At 33.3% G+C, this 15,256-nt stretch overlaps 1 protein-coding gene across 1 annotated transcript in view; it reads right to left on the bottom strand.

The window, feature by feature from the left end:
• The window catches only part of LOC138705596 (uncharacterized), a 410,492-nt gene extending 395,714 nt beyond the window's left edge, over positions 1–14,778 (bottom strand). Inside the window, exon 1 of the mRNA XM_069834197.1 lies at positions 13,686–14,778. Coding sequence (XP_069690298.1) covers positions 13,686–13,775 — 90 coding nt within the window. The 5' untranslated portion in view covers positions 13,776–14,778. The remainder of the gene's footprint in view (positions 1–13,685) is intronic.
• Between the last annotated feature and the right edge of the window lie 478 nt (positions 14,779–15,256).

The following is a 15,256-nucleotide window of genomic DNA, read 5'->3' as shown; positions in this document are numbered from 1 at the left end:
TAAAATATGTAATAAAATAATGTTGATTCTAGACACAGCAGGGCCCTTGAAGAGTGAAATAATAACAAAATTGATAAATACACAATCAACCGGAGCGAATAGGAACAGGAAAACTACGTATTATGCCGAACTGATACTAACAAGTCACAGTAGCGTAAGTTGTTACGGCATTGGTCTATTGAACAAGTTGATAGTAGTAGCTCAAGGTTCGAATCTACCCCAATCTTCTTTTTTTTAATTACAAATTTGCCATCATATGTGTCTCGCAAAGCTGTAATTATGTGGCGATATCTCTTAGAATATGCCCAAACTCTAATAAATAATAAACCTCCCTCCTTTTTCAAGCAATACTGCTATCTGTTAATACAACGGAAAACGATATCCAGAAGGAACACTTTTCTTCCTGCAGGATAATCATCCCATACACACCGCCAACCGGATTCAAAGATGGTTTACGAGGAGGCGTGATGTCGATCCAGTCGACTGGCCTCCAAATTCACCAGATATGAATCCGATTCAAAATTTGTGGGCTGCAGTCAAAAGGATCCTACGCTATAATTGGGCAGAACAACCACCCGTTCGGACACCTGAGGAATTGTGGGACAGAGTTCTAGATGCGTGGGAGGAGATGGCCAAGAATTTAGACCTCTTCCATAATCTTGTGGACTCCATGCCGCGCAGAATGAGGGCAGTTGTTGACGCAGGTGGTTTGTGGACGAGATACTAGTCCCCATCACAAGCCTTGTTTTGTTAATATATTGAAAAATTGTTTGTTTTTTCTTTAATTTAATTATTTATTTGTGTTTGATATGCGTCCGGTTTTTTAGGATGTGAAACAAGTATTTTTGTTTATACAGACCAGGTCTCACCTATTAATAGCCCACAGGTGATGGGCAATAATATTTTTACAAGGCAGGCATAACGAAGTTTGTTAACAAATGCCATTTCACATTTAAACTAATAAATTAAGTAAAAGTTAAAATAATAAAAATAATAATTTTACCGTACCGGGAGGCGAACTCACAACCTCTGGTACGGATGTCAGACTTCTTACCACTGGACCACACACTGCTCGTAAGGTTTACTACATTACAGATGGACGAATTTCAATGAAGGGATACCACAGCAATGTCTTGCAGTGGGTTACGTTTACACGAGTGAACCGCGCGATAGAACTTAGCATTTCTATCGATCAAGAGTCGGCCCATTCTTTTTGCCGCTAAGTGTACGTATTTGATTTACATTACATAACATTATGCACTGATTCAATATTGAAATTAACATACTGTATATTCACATTATTTATACTATGGTTACTATAAACGTTTAAAATTGAATTTTGTTCTGAATATGTAGGCCTATTGAAACAAACTGCATTTAAATTTTACATAAACTTTTGCTGATTTATTATACATTTATAAAGATTTCTTTTTCTCAATTTTATGGTTCGCTTCGTCGCAATCATAATTTGCAACCATCACAGGACCGCCCAATTTTATTTCTCTATATGTTGCAGTTAGATCCACCACACTCCGCCACCGCACACGATGTATGTACACTGCCTGATACAGCTCACTCTAACTAGACATGCTTTTCCATGTCTTACCCTTATACTGCTAATGTACAGTACAGAACTACAGAAGTAAGCAAGCACATTTTGCCAGACGATTATTAACCTTAAGGAGGACGATTTGAAATGGTATTGGAACTAAATTCTGCAATTGTCTTTCCACTATTTCCGTTACCATGGAAACAAATTGAAGATGATTTACTGTACTTCCCTTGTATATCACAAAATCTGTTTATAAATATCCATATTATAAATTCATCCGTTTACAATTTTCAAACTATTTAAAGAATTTATTATACAACCATCAAAATTAAATAAACTTTCCATGTGTAAATTCTTTTAAATCCTCATTTCTTTCATATAGTTATATCTCGCTACGGAAACATTTTCGGCCGCTACTACCCATATATTACGAAAAAATGCATCATTACGCGTCCTCTATCACATCTGAAAATTATGAGACATTCTGTAGGCCTAAGTAGCTATATGAATGTTGTATTAGTTTCTAATATTGTTTCTCTATTTACGAAAATTGGCATTTAAAATGGACAAGAAATGTTAAAATGTATTACACTTTGTTTAGGCTTCTTACAAGTAAAATATAATTAACTTATGCTAATGACAAGGAATGCTGTTCCTACATAATAATAATAATAATAATAATAATAATAATAATAATAATAATAATAATAATAATAATAATAATAAACCTCTCTTCACTAACAAGCAAACATTTTCATGGAGTACACAAAAAGATATTTTTTTTCTTCCACCACGGTCATAATGTCAAAACAAGTGCTTATACAAATTTTTGCCACTCGAGCGCTAATACGAGGCCCCCCAGAAAGTAAATTTTCCTGAGCACTTCACAGAAAGAAAACACTTTTCATGGGAAGATTTATTGAAACAGATACAGCAATTGTTGAGCTATTGTTCAATATATCTCCACTGGAATTGACACATTTGCCATACCCTGGGATCAACAGACAAGTGCAGATGGCTGTCCCACACTTCCGATAGCAGGCGGCAAACTTCTACCACACAGAGATACAAAAGTTGAACCCACGGTATGACAAATGTTTCGTTTCCGGTGGAGAATATGTTGAAAAATAGTTCAACAATATCTGTATCTGTTTCAATAAATTTTACCATGGAAATGTGTTTCCTTTCTGTAAACTGCCTCAGGAAACTTCTTTCTGGGAGGCCCTCGTAATTGCGCTCGAGTGGCCAAAATTGTATGAGCACTTGTTGTGACATTATTAACATGGTGGAACAAAAAAAAGTTATTTTTTAAACTAATTAAAAAAATTAATTTCTCTCAAAATAAACAAACTTTTTATATATGTTTCTACTTTGCAAGATCTTCTATTAAAGGACAAAATATTAGTTGACTTTCCAATTTTGTGAATATAATAATAACGTAGTTATTCTAAACAATAATAATAATAATAATAATAATAATAATATATTTAAACTAAATGATCATTTTTGTAGATACAAGGTATCATTTCTTAGCCAACATATAGATGTTAGGCCTGGAGACTGCTGAGACTTAAAATATTAGCGACGGAAATAGAAATAATACTTAATTTTTCTAATGCATAGGAGACAGGGGGCATACTGGGTAGATTATTTAATTTATTTATTTCATTTAATAAATGAAATAACATTGAATATATATATATATATATATATATATATATATATATATATAGTGTTTCAGTAGATTTCGAGTTCATCGTATAGGCTATTACATTTTTAATTAAAAATATATTAATTTATAGCTATTGCAATTCATTTTACTTCATCCGCACCATTCCCAGAAACGGACATACTGTAGATACCTACTGAATATAGGCCTATAGAAGAATCGAAAAATCGCAGCTCATAGATGACGTACAGGCAGATATTGAAAGACAGAATATTAAAACAAAACCACTTTATCGGTACCAGTGATGCTAAAAACTTGTATTTCTTCGAAAATTTAAAAATCGATAATCTGTAGCATCGCATTTTTTTCTCTCGTGATAAGGTAAGAAATGGAAAAAGAAAAGAATTGCAAATATGACAATATTATTTCACACTAAACATCTCTTCGCTAGCCTAGCATCTACCACGCCTTCTCAGTAAAGCGGAATAGTTTCGCGGGTTCATACCCGGCTGCGGGCTATGGAATCTGAAAAGGAATAAAATCTTTAGCATCGCTCCCTTTAGAAAGGATGGAATATTGGGAGTTCATTTCGTAAATTTACGTTACATAAAAGAATCTTCATTCTTGATCAGACTGTATTAGGCAAAATTCGTCCGGCATTAACACGTCACGCCACGATGTGTTAGTAATCATCTTCGTCCATCAATCTCTTGTTGGTTATACGGAGTTCTACTATACAGAGACACCGTCTAAAGAAATTGCAGTATTTTCTCTTCTAGAATTATGCTTTTTGTGGGGGTTATCTAATATTATGTAAGATATTATATTCAAAAAAGCACATTTTTCATAATCTGACACACAAATAATAATACGTCTTTTCTGTAACGTGTAAAGGCCAATACAGTTTGAGTGAACCACTGTGAAAAGTTTGTTGTAAGCATGGACTAAATTCGGAATGTCGCCTCGTATAAACGGAAAACATACTACATGCCCTTTATTACTTATTTCATAGACCCATAATCTCATTAAACATTAAAATCAATGTACAGCAGTAATAATCATAAATCACGAAGCATAAGATCAGATTTAATGCCTTTATATGCTGTTTTCAGAAGAAGTTAACTTCTGAATACCCAATATTAGTAGATGTTCTGGTAATATTGATCTATGTGTATATTTTTTAAGTTCTTTGAATATCATATCCAACGTAGTGATTACTATTATTTTGATTGTTATTTTTAGGTACCACATTTTTGGGTCCGCATAGCCTACATAATTTTTAATAGACATTGTGTCTTCCGATGTTAACTTTTATTCATTTAGACTACTTTCTATTCGGTATAAGCATAAACATATAGAGTACCACTTTTAAATTTCAAAGTAGAGTGGCTAGGGGGTGGGGATAAAATCTAAAATGTAATTAAGCCTGGTATTAAACTTCCCTCTCAATACATAAATTGACGTGCTTTTTGTTTAACTTGAATTCAATTTAAATAATTACTTACTTAGACTGGGAAGTTTTGAAAAGAAGGCCCTGTAAATCTTTTGGCCTGCATAAAGATATTTTAAGAGATCTAACAATTGCAACACTCAAAGGATCAATAGCTATTTTCAGACATCATACCTATGGACCATGACTTTTAATTCGCATCTCCTTGACGTTTCTTCATATATTATTGTGTTTGAATCTATTTCAAATTGTTATTTTTCACTCTAACAACGTTTCACTAAGCCTCAAGGTATTTACTCTAGCTATATTTATTGTATCATGGTACTCGTTGTCAATGGAAACCTATAGTGGTTTCTAGGAAGAAATAAATAAAATAATAATAATAATAATATATATATATATATATATATGAGATTATTTTTATTCCTTAACTCCACAATAGATGGGTGATTAACTGTAACATGAACTACTGGGTCAGATAGACGCAACCCATCCTTTAGAGGGTTAAGATTTGTTCAATTAGTATTATTTTAAATAAAGTTTAATATTTTAATGCCATAATCGCAATTATTATTATTATTATTATTATTATTATTATTATTATTATTATTATTATTATTATTATTTACTTACTTACTTACAAATGGCTTTTAAGGAACCCGAAGGTTCATTGCCGCCCTCACATAAGCCCGCCAGCGGTCCCTATCCTGTGCAAGATTAATCCAGTCTCTATCATCATACCCCACCTCCCTCAGATCCATTTTAATATTATCCTCCCATCTACGTCTCGGCCTCCCTAAAGGTCTTTTTCCCTCCGGTCTCCCAACTAACACTCCATATGCATTTCTGGATTCGCCCATACGTGCTACATGCCCTGCCCATCTCAAACGTCTGGATTTAATGTTCCTAATTATGTCAGGTGAAGAATACAATGCGTGCAGTTCTGTGTTGTGTAACTTTCTCCATTCTCCTGTAACTTCATCCCCCTTAGCCCCAAATATTTTCCTTAGCACCTTATTCTCAAACACCCTGAACCTATGTTCCTCTCTCAGAGTGAGAGTCCAAGTTTCACAACCATACAGAAGAACCGGTAATATAACTGTTTTATAAATTCTAACTTTTAGATTTTTCGACAGCAGACTGGATGATAAGAGCTTCTCAACCGAATAATAACACGCATTTCCCATATTTATTCTGCGTTTAATTTCCTCCCGAGTGTCATTTATATTTGTTACTGTTGCTCCAAGATATTTGAATTTTTCCACCTCTTCGAAGGATAAATCTCCAATTTTTATATTTCCATTTCGTACAATATTCTGGTCACGAGACATAATCATATACTTTGTCTTTTCGGGATTTACTTCCAAACCGATCGCTCTACTTGCTTCAAGTAAAATTTCCGTGTTTTCCCTAATCGTTTGTGTATTTTCTCCTAACATATTCACGTCATCCGCATAGACAAGAAGCTGATGTAACCCGTTCAATTCCAAACCCTGCCTGTTATCCTGAACTTTCCTAATGGCATATTCTAGAGCGAAGTTAAAAAGTAAAGGTGATAGTGCATCTCCTTGCTTTAGCCCGCAGTGAATTGGAAAAGCATCAGATAGAAACTGACTTATACGGACTCTGCTGTACGTTTCACTGAGACACATTTTAATTAATCGAACTAGTTTCTTGGGAATACCAAATTCAATAAGAATATCATATAATACTTCCCTCTTAACCGAGTCATAAGCCTTTTTGAAATCTATGAATAACTGATGTACTGTACCCTTATACTCCCATTTTTTCTCCATTATCTGTCGAATACAAAAAATCTGATCAATAGTCGATCTATTACGCCGAAAACCGCACTGATGATCCCCAATAATTTCATCTACGTACGGAGTTAATCTTCTCAAAAGAATATTGGACAAAATTTTGTACGACGTCAACAAAAGTGATATTCCTCGAAAGTTACCACAGTTGGTTTTGTCCCCCTTTTTAAAAATAGGTACAATTATGGACTCCTTCCATTGTTCTGGTACAATTTCCTTTTCCCAAATAGCAAGTACAAGTTTATAAATTTCGCTATATTATTATTATTATTATTATTATTATTATTATTATTATTATTATTATTATAGTTAACAGTAACTTTATTTTAAATATGCCTTAGGTGTTTTAACACAAATTAACTATCTGTAGTTACAGATTTTAATTTACGCTAGAGTTATCCGTAAATTCCATACTTTTTTAAGTAAATCATTTTTATACCTTTAGTTTAATTAAATTTGTGAAATTATTTTATCTGTTTTTGTCATTCTGTAATGAAGTGGTTAATTTTATTTCACTCAACCGCAAAATCCAATTCATTACTTCACGTATTGACCATTCACCGGAAATATTGTTATAATAATGACATATCACAGAGGCTTTCTCTTCTATCAAGGAAGCCCGGTAGGGAATTAATGTGTGTAAAATTACTGGTTTTATTAGAAGTTAATATCTGATTTCTGCAGTTAGTATTTTAATACGTATTACCCTATTAAATTATGAATATCCGTTAATGGTAAATCGACACTGCTCTTAGACGCCATGAAGTCGCATAGGAATGGAGGTAAATATTCACACTTTCACGACATCGGCAGGTGGTGAGATGGTGTAGTTAGCACGAAGCTATGACCGCCTTTATACCTCATGAAAAGATCCAGTACTCAATTTGACAGAGGACTGAGTGGACACCAAGACGTTGCAGAGCTTTAGGCCACGGGAAAAACCTTTCCACATCAGGAATTGAATCCAGGACCTATCAATCCATATCAAGTTGCTTACCAGCTGACAACTGAGAGCTACTCGTACGCAGTTTAGTTAACAGTGTCATTCACAGCAACCGAGGATATAAGAATTATTAAAATCCATTTTATTTACGCTGTTTATTTTCTATTCTATCCCTTTCATTCAGTCATCAAAACGATAATCATATTTAAAGAAATGTAATAAATATTAATCACAATTCGGCACATTTTGATAATGTACTTCATTTGGTGTTGAATATATACTGTAATGCTGTATCAAATTTGGTGTCATTTTAATGCATTTTGTTTTACTTCATGTTTAGTATTAGCTGGAAAGATCGCCATTTTCAAATAAATTATTTCATATTTTACATAAACTATTTCAATTGCTCATAAACGACCACAATATTTAATTTCTTTTCGTTTTGTATTTTATGTTAAAATTCTATCAATTTCATTTAATCATTACTCAAATATAATCACATCTAAGAACTTGTTTCATTTTATTTTTTTTAGAGGTTATCTTATGACGCTTTATCAACATCTTAGGTTATTTAGCGTCTGAATGAGATGAAGGTGATAATGCCAGTGAAATTAATCCAGGCTCCAGCACCGATATTTATCCAGCATTTGCTCGTATTGGGTTGAGGGAAAACCCCGGGAAAAACCTCAACCAGATAACTTGCCCCAACCAGGAAACAAACCCGGACCACTTGCTTTCGCGGGCAGACGCGCTAACCGTTACTCCACAGGTGTGGACGCAAGAACTTTTTTAAGAAATGTGTATTACGAACATAGCACATACTATAATATTCACATTAAACTGTTTGCATATTCCGCAAAAAATCTATTTCTTCGTCATGTTACCAGTTATATTAGACCTATTGTTTACAATTTCACTTCTTGAATTGTTACTTTAAAAAAATAATTTACATGGATCTAAATACGAAGATTTTTTTTTTTAATTTCACACAAAAGAAATTCTTCACAATCTCAAACGTAAGATATTTGACTTCATCTGTACATTATACGTCTTGTGGATACAAATTTGATTAGTTTCGTAAAAATATATACAAACCAACCAAACGCGTATTGCAATTATTATTTTCTAATTTTAACGTAAAACTTAGTCTATATGTCCAATATTCGAGAAATCTGTTAATATTGCAGTAGGTCTTGGATGACTGGAATTATGCTTAAAACTAAATGGCAGCCGTGATAAAATATGAAGGGGAACCGATATGTCACATCCCAATGAATTCATTATTATTCGTACAAAAATGTGGGTGAATAATAAATGTGGGGAAAATAAAGAAAAATGTAGCTAGTTGATTTGACATACGTCTAGTCTAATTTTATTTTACTTAAATGTAGTATTAATTTTCACGTTAATCCAATCTTCTGTAATCACATATTATTATTCATTAAAATTTCGAACAACTCTTTGGCGTCATATTTATATATGAATCACAAACATTCCTACAATCCCTACCATGCTAATCCCTACCATGCTCACAACAATCACGAACAGCATAAACATTTCACGCAATCTCATAGGGATTCGACGAGTTCTCTATCATATTTTTTATTTATTAAAATCCTAGGCCTACCTATGATGATATAATAAAATGGTTTATTATTATTGTTGTTATTATTATTATTATTATTATTATTATTATTATTATATTGTTATTATTATTTACATAGCGATGATTTCAACAACAGAAGTTACATGCCGGTGAAAAGGCCGACAATTTTTTTCTCAAACTCCTTCTCAGGGACCACCGGGGAAGATTATCGGATTATTATGAGACTCTAAGTTCCTTCTTTTTATTTGAATATTTCTTCACAAAGGAGTTTACAACTTCCGATCAATAATACTTTAAGAAGACCGACCACCATCTAATATCGCTGGCGGTAAATACTTATGTCATACTAAATTTGTGACGAAATTTAAACATAATAGCTTACTACATTCATCCTAGTAAATGCTTTGCGTCTATTCAAACTCCACTGTATCAATATTGTTAGTTTATCCTACGTACTCCTACACATATAAATAAAATTATTGGATATCGTATACGTTGTCATTTTGGGTTTCCTACTTTTTCCAGAGTGTAAATGATATAAACTGTCAGAATTGAATAGACTGCAGAGCTCGGTCTAGTACATGATGTGTAGTAAAATTTTGTTTTTTCTTTTATTTTTGCTTTTAATTCCAAAAAGTCATGTTTTTAGGATTGATAGTAATCTAATATTTATTGTACGAGTAAATGTGACCGTCATTGCCAATGAACTTCCGTTCAACACATGCTAACACCACCACAAACCACCTGGTTTGTAAACAAGGATATCACTACAGTTGCAATGTACATGGCGGACCAAAGTAAATAATGACAATCTACTATCATTTCCAAAAAACATTAGACTCACGGAAAATATTTTTTTCTAAGGAGACCACAAAAGTTACAGAAAAATTTATGTAACTTTTTTTGTTCAGTAATTTATGCTCTATCACCAGTATTTTTTTGGCAGTTTATATTGTTTACACCCTGTATATAGACTAAAATTTGTACTAAAATTATTATTAAGCATTTCATGTCAATAGTCCCCGAATAAATTTATTGAGGCAGTCCTAAAATTCGAGTACACGGCCTTCATCATGTGAATTTGGATGAAAATGGAGATGAAAATGTTAGTAACAAAATTTCGCTGGAAAGTACGTATTTAATTCCACAACTGGAAAACACTGCATAACAAAGAATATTTTAGCAGTCTGCTGTAATTCAATGTTTACTCTATTTATCACTGTAACTAACAAAAACTAAAATGATAAAAAAAAAATGGAAAAAATGTAATTTAAGGCACAAATAATTCGTACATTACAGAAGAATAATTAAAATATAAAATAACAAGAAACCGAGGGCGGTGGTTTGAAACATAAATATATAGTTCTAAAACAGTAGGCCTATACGGGTAACCTGAGCTACTAACACAGGAGTAACATTTATTTGTAAAGTACATTGTTGTCACATTATACAATTTAAATATCTTCCAAAGAAATTTTGTTACCAACACTTTCGTTTCCATTTTCATCCATTATTCACACGATCTATTCCGTTTTCAGGAATTTTGGTACACTCTGTATATTGAATATGAACAAGATCCGTTATGTAGTAAGAATAAATCGCTGTGCATAAGAAGGCAATGCTAAAAATCACTTTTCCCGGTTGATCTATGAGAGGTAGTATAAACATTTATTTTCGTGTAACTACCGAAATATATTTTTATAACCAGTATACTATTTTCTTACCGCATTGCATTATTAGCATATACAAATTAATGAAATTTCAGTACATTTTGATTACGGCTACTTTATTTTACCTACTCTTATACAGTATGATATATTAAATTTATAATGACAGCATTGTATCTTATATTTATTTTTGTATTTATTTTAATTCCTTTCACTCCATATCAAGTAATGACATTCGACAATACTACTCTGATCTTGTAAGTCGTTATTTGGTCCGCCACTTTGGGTCAATTGTCTGTGTTCTTCCCAACCAAGCGGTCCATGGTTCGACTCCTGGAGTAGGCAGAGATTTAGCTCCATTCGGCAGGACTATATATTTTTCCCTTGTCATATGCTTTTCCTGTGACGTCTCTGCGATGATACTGCATCGTGCTGGCTACAGATTAGAAAGCAACGCTACATGTGAGAATCTAGTGTTGATCAAAAGTAGGTTTAAAATCTATGATGGTGATGTAGCGGTTCATTAGTCTATTTGACGTGTGTGCCTATATATTTAAATCGATTACTAAAGTACTTGAAAGCTTTTTAGTAGGCCTATTTGTTTCATTTCAATGATCTTTTAAAGGCTCTCCGTGAAATGCGCGATGTGAACATGCAATTTCTGAATGCCAAGTTAGTAGAGAAACCACAGTTCATAAATCACTTTAGTATAGGCCTAATTTTGTTTGAATATCTAGCAGAATTAAGAATCAATTCCATTTCAATTTACTTGGAAGAAGCTGTGCGTTAGAACAGAGTAGATATTGTGATGGCTACATGTACAGACAACCAGGATATCCACCTGAACATTCAGTAATGGGTTAGATGACATGGTACACAGATTATATTCGGAAGGAGCTCAATCACTGACCTCGTACTCTGAAATGCAGTGTTCTCTTTTACATTTTCTCAATTAAGTTAGGCCTACTGTAATAAATACACAGACGATACATACAGTACTGTACAGTCCACACCTGTGCGTCTGGCCGCGAAACCAGGTGGCCCGGGTTCGATTCCCGGGGCAAGTTACCTGGTTGAGGTTTTTTCCGGGGTTTTCCCTCAACCCAATATGAGTAAATGCTGGGTAACTTTCGGTGTTGGACCCCGGACTCATTTCACCGGCATTATCACCTTCATCTCATTCAGACGCTAAATAACCAAAGATGTTGATAAAGCGTTGATACTAAAATAAATAAATAAATAAATAAATAAAAGTACTGTACATGAAGAGCAGTCTCGATCCCCATTCTCTTACGGATTATCTTTGAGTTCACTGTCTGCTAGCAGAACAACCTGTTTTTAGGTATTTTTGTCAGTTTGAACAGTTCAGAAGACATAGACCTACTGTTATTTAGTCGGTCTTGTTAAAGTATAACCGGTCGCGAGTTGGAAACCCATTTGTGAAGAAATGTTAAAATGAAAAGACAGAAAGTTAATAAGAGTTTCATTATAATCCGTTATTCTTCCCCGGTGGTCAGACAGGGAGTTTGAAACAATATTTTGATGGCTGAGAACCAGACTGTTCTAAGTCCAACTTTTTATAAGAAAGAAATCTTTGTTTTATTGTGTTCCAGTTCTTGTCTGCATATATGCATCGAACGAAATTGTAAATATTCCTCTCCATAAGGTTGCCATGAAGCTATTCCAAATTGTTTCATGAAGCTTTGAATTCAGGAGCTTAAAATAGCTCTCCTGAAAAAAAAAATAGTAAAATGGACTTGGAACAGTCTGGTTCTGGGCCGTCGATTGTCGGCCTTTTCAGCTGCATATAACTTCTGTTGTTGAAGTCATCGCTATGTAAATTATTATTATTACTATTATTCTTATTATTATTATATCATTACTATTATTATTATTATTATTATTATTATTATTATTATTATTATTACAAACGATTAAACCATTTTATTATATATTGGTGTACCTGATACACTGAACAATTTTTCCGTACTCTTTGTTTTATCAATCTTCAATTTGCTAACGTGTCCGATTGGTTGATGAAAAACCACACAGAGAAAGGTATTTTATGCATTATTTTATTTTAGAGTCAAGTAATTGATTTAAAATATGGCCACGCGTTCAGTATAATACGCAGAGTTTCTACGAAAAGAAAATTTTTTACAACTGTATTTAATCTCTATTTTGAGTCCAAACTTTGATTCGTTATAACAAAATGTTGGGTAGTATTTAAAATCTGTAAACTATTGTAATAAATTTACTATTTTCATGAATGCTAAAGACAACATTTCACATTTTGTTCACACGCAAAATTTATATAAGTAACAGACTCAAGTAATAGTAGACGTATATAATTAATATGTATTCTTGTTTACATATTTAATAGACTGTGGTGAAACCGAAACTAAATTATTTTTATTATTTGCTATACAGTGCTCAGAAACTACAAATTGTTGAATTGTCCTGAAGTGATATTCGAATACTTATGGTGTAACAAAACCATAGGCCTACATTCCGCATATAAATAAAAAAAATAAAAGTAAATTCAGATTAATAAATACTTAGGACCTATATAGAAAATAATGATGACATATGCCCATTTAAAAACTGTTGCAAGGCATTACATATATGTAATTCGTCATAAAATATAAGATTTGTGGAATCATAAATTGATTGATGCCTTACGGAAACGTCATATTTCAACGGAAACAATATGAATAATAACACTCATACATTAAAAACATGAAAAGTCACTTTCATGGTATTTAGGAGCGAAATATTTCACTCAATATGCCACTAATTTAATATTCTGAACATTCGAAACTTATTAACTAACACCGTCTGAAATAAAATAAGTTATATGTAGTCTATACAATATCACACAAATTTTCACTAAACTCACACACTGATGATAAAAATCGTTCGCTATATCCATCACCACAATAACAACAAAACCTTCACTTTTAACACAGCCGGTTACTTACATATGGTTTTCCTTCAATAATCCTAACATCGGGTAAAGGTGGAAGAGCTTGTGGCTGATCCGATGGCATGTTGTCTTCTAGATGCACCATTTTGTATGATTTGCTTTTGAAGTCTTCTTCAAAGATGTGTCACAATTCTTGATATAATTACAATTGTAATATAATAAATACCGTACTGAACACTTATCTCTACCGCTGGCAGGGGTTGTTGAATGGGGTGAGTGTGTCACGTGTACGTCTAGACGACGGGTGTGCGAACGTTGAGACTATGTACTATCACTTTATGCTAACCTAGCCACTGATATATTCCGAATATGTGTTAGTTCTACTACGATAAAGTGTTGAAATATTGATATTACACACGCAATACACTTACGATAAATACTGATAATGGCTACTAATTCAATCTGGCTATTCTAAGTGATCACAAATACAGTGTGACCTAAATACGCGATATATCAAGACACACACTTACTGACTAATATTTAATTACGTTTAATTAAGTTAAAGTACACTTACTGACACAAATGCTACACTAATAATGAAATCTATGTGATTATGAGTTGTTCTACAAGTGGTCCCCTAAACAAATGGTGTATAGGTTCGGCGGTATGATGAATTATTATTATTGGTGCGTTTATAGTTATTAAAATTTATCTACAAATTAAGGTGTGTATGGATATTGGTTCGGAATTTCTTTCCTCTCTTATGAATAGAATTTACGAAACATGTTGAATAGAAGAATAGTTTCTAAAAATAATAGATGTAGAGGTTTTGATAGAAAAAATAGCAAGATATGTTAGGTGAAATGTTTAGTAGAAATGGAAGAATGGTGATTTATATATTTTTGCGAAACAATCTATAAACGATATTTATTGTGTTTTTATTATTGTTATTTATTATTGCGTGTGAATGATTATTAGAATTAAGCAATGCTATTTAATACAACACATCTTCTCCTATTGCTATACACTACTTCAATTAATTATATAACTGGGATTCGAACCCTGGACACACGATATGTGTTCTGTGTGTTTGTGTGTATGTGTGTGGCTGACCTATAGAGAGCCAGAGAGCAGAATGACCTAGGCTACATTCGATCCACAGATAAATGGTACATATACCCCAAGTTCAACTACTGTCAGCACTTCGGTCAACTTCGGAAACTGCATTCGGAAATCCTCGTATAGACAGAGAAAGAACGATGCCCTGCTACTAGTTCTTAATACTACGTCTCCCTCTGCTTACGAAAGAGGGGTATAAGAAATGGAATATAAAATATATATAAAAATTCTATGTAAAAACAGAAACTGGTGGGTGGAGTAGGTGGTTGTTGGGTAGCCATTATGCGCGCCGGCATGTTTCTGTCTTCTTCTATGTCTCCAGTTCATTCTTCACCTGTATACGAGCGCCCGCGCAAGCCGCTGTAGCCAATCACAGCGCTTGTGTTTCTATGACGTCAAACCGAATTGGTTGGGTCGAAAATTTGGCGACTATACAACCCCTCCTCGCCCCGCTATAGCTGAGCGACCCGCTCGAGACAAACACTGGCAACCGCGAAAGAACTGCAA

The sequence above is a fragment of the Periplaneta americana genome, chromosome 9, assembly GCF_040183065.1.
Source record: "Periplaneta americana isolate PAMFEO1 chromosome 9, P.americana_PAMFEO1_priV1, whole genome shotgun sequence".
Lineage (NCBI taxonomy): Eukaryota > Metazoa > Arthropoda > Insecta > Blattodea > Blattidae > Periplaneta > Periplaneta americana.
Note: the sequence above shows the minus strand (reverse complement) of the source record. Positions and strands in the feature narration are given on the sequence as shown.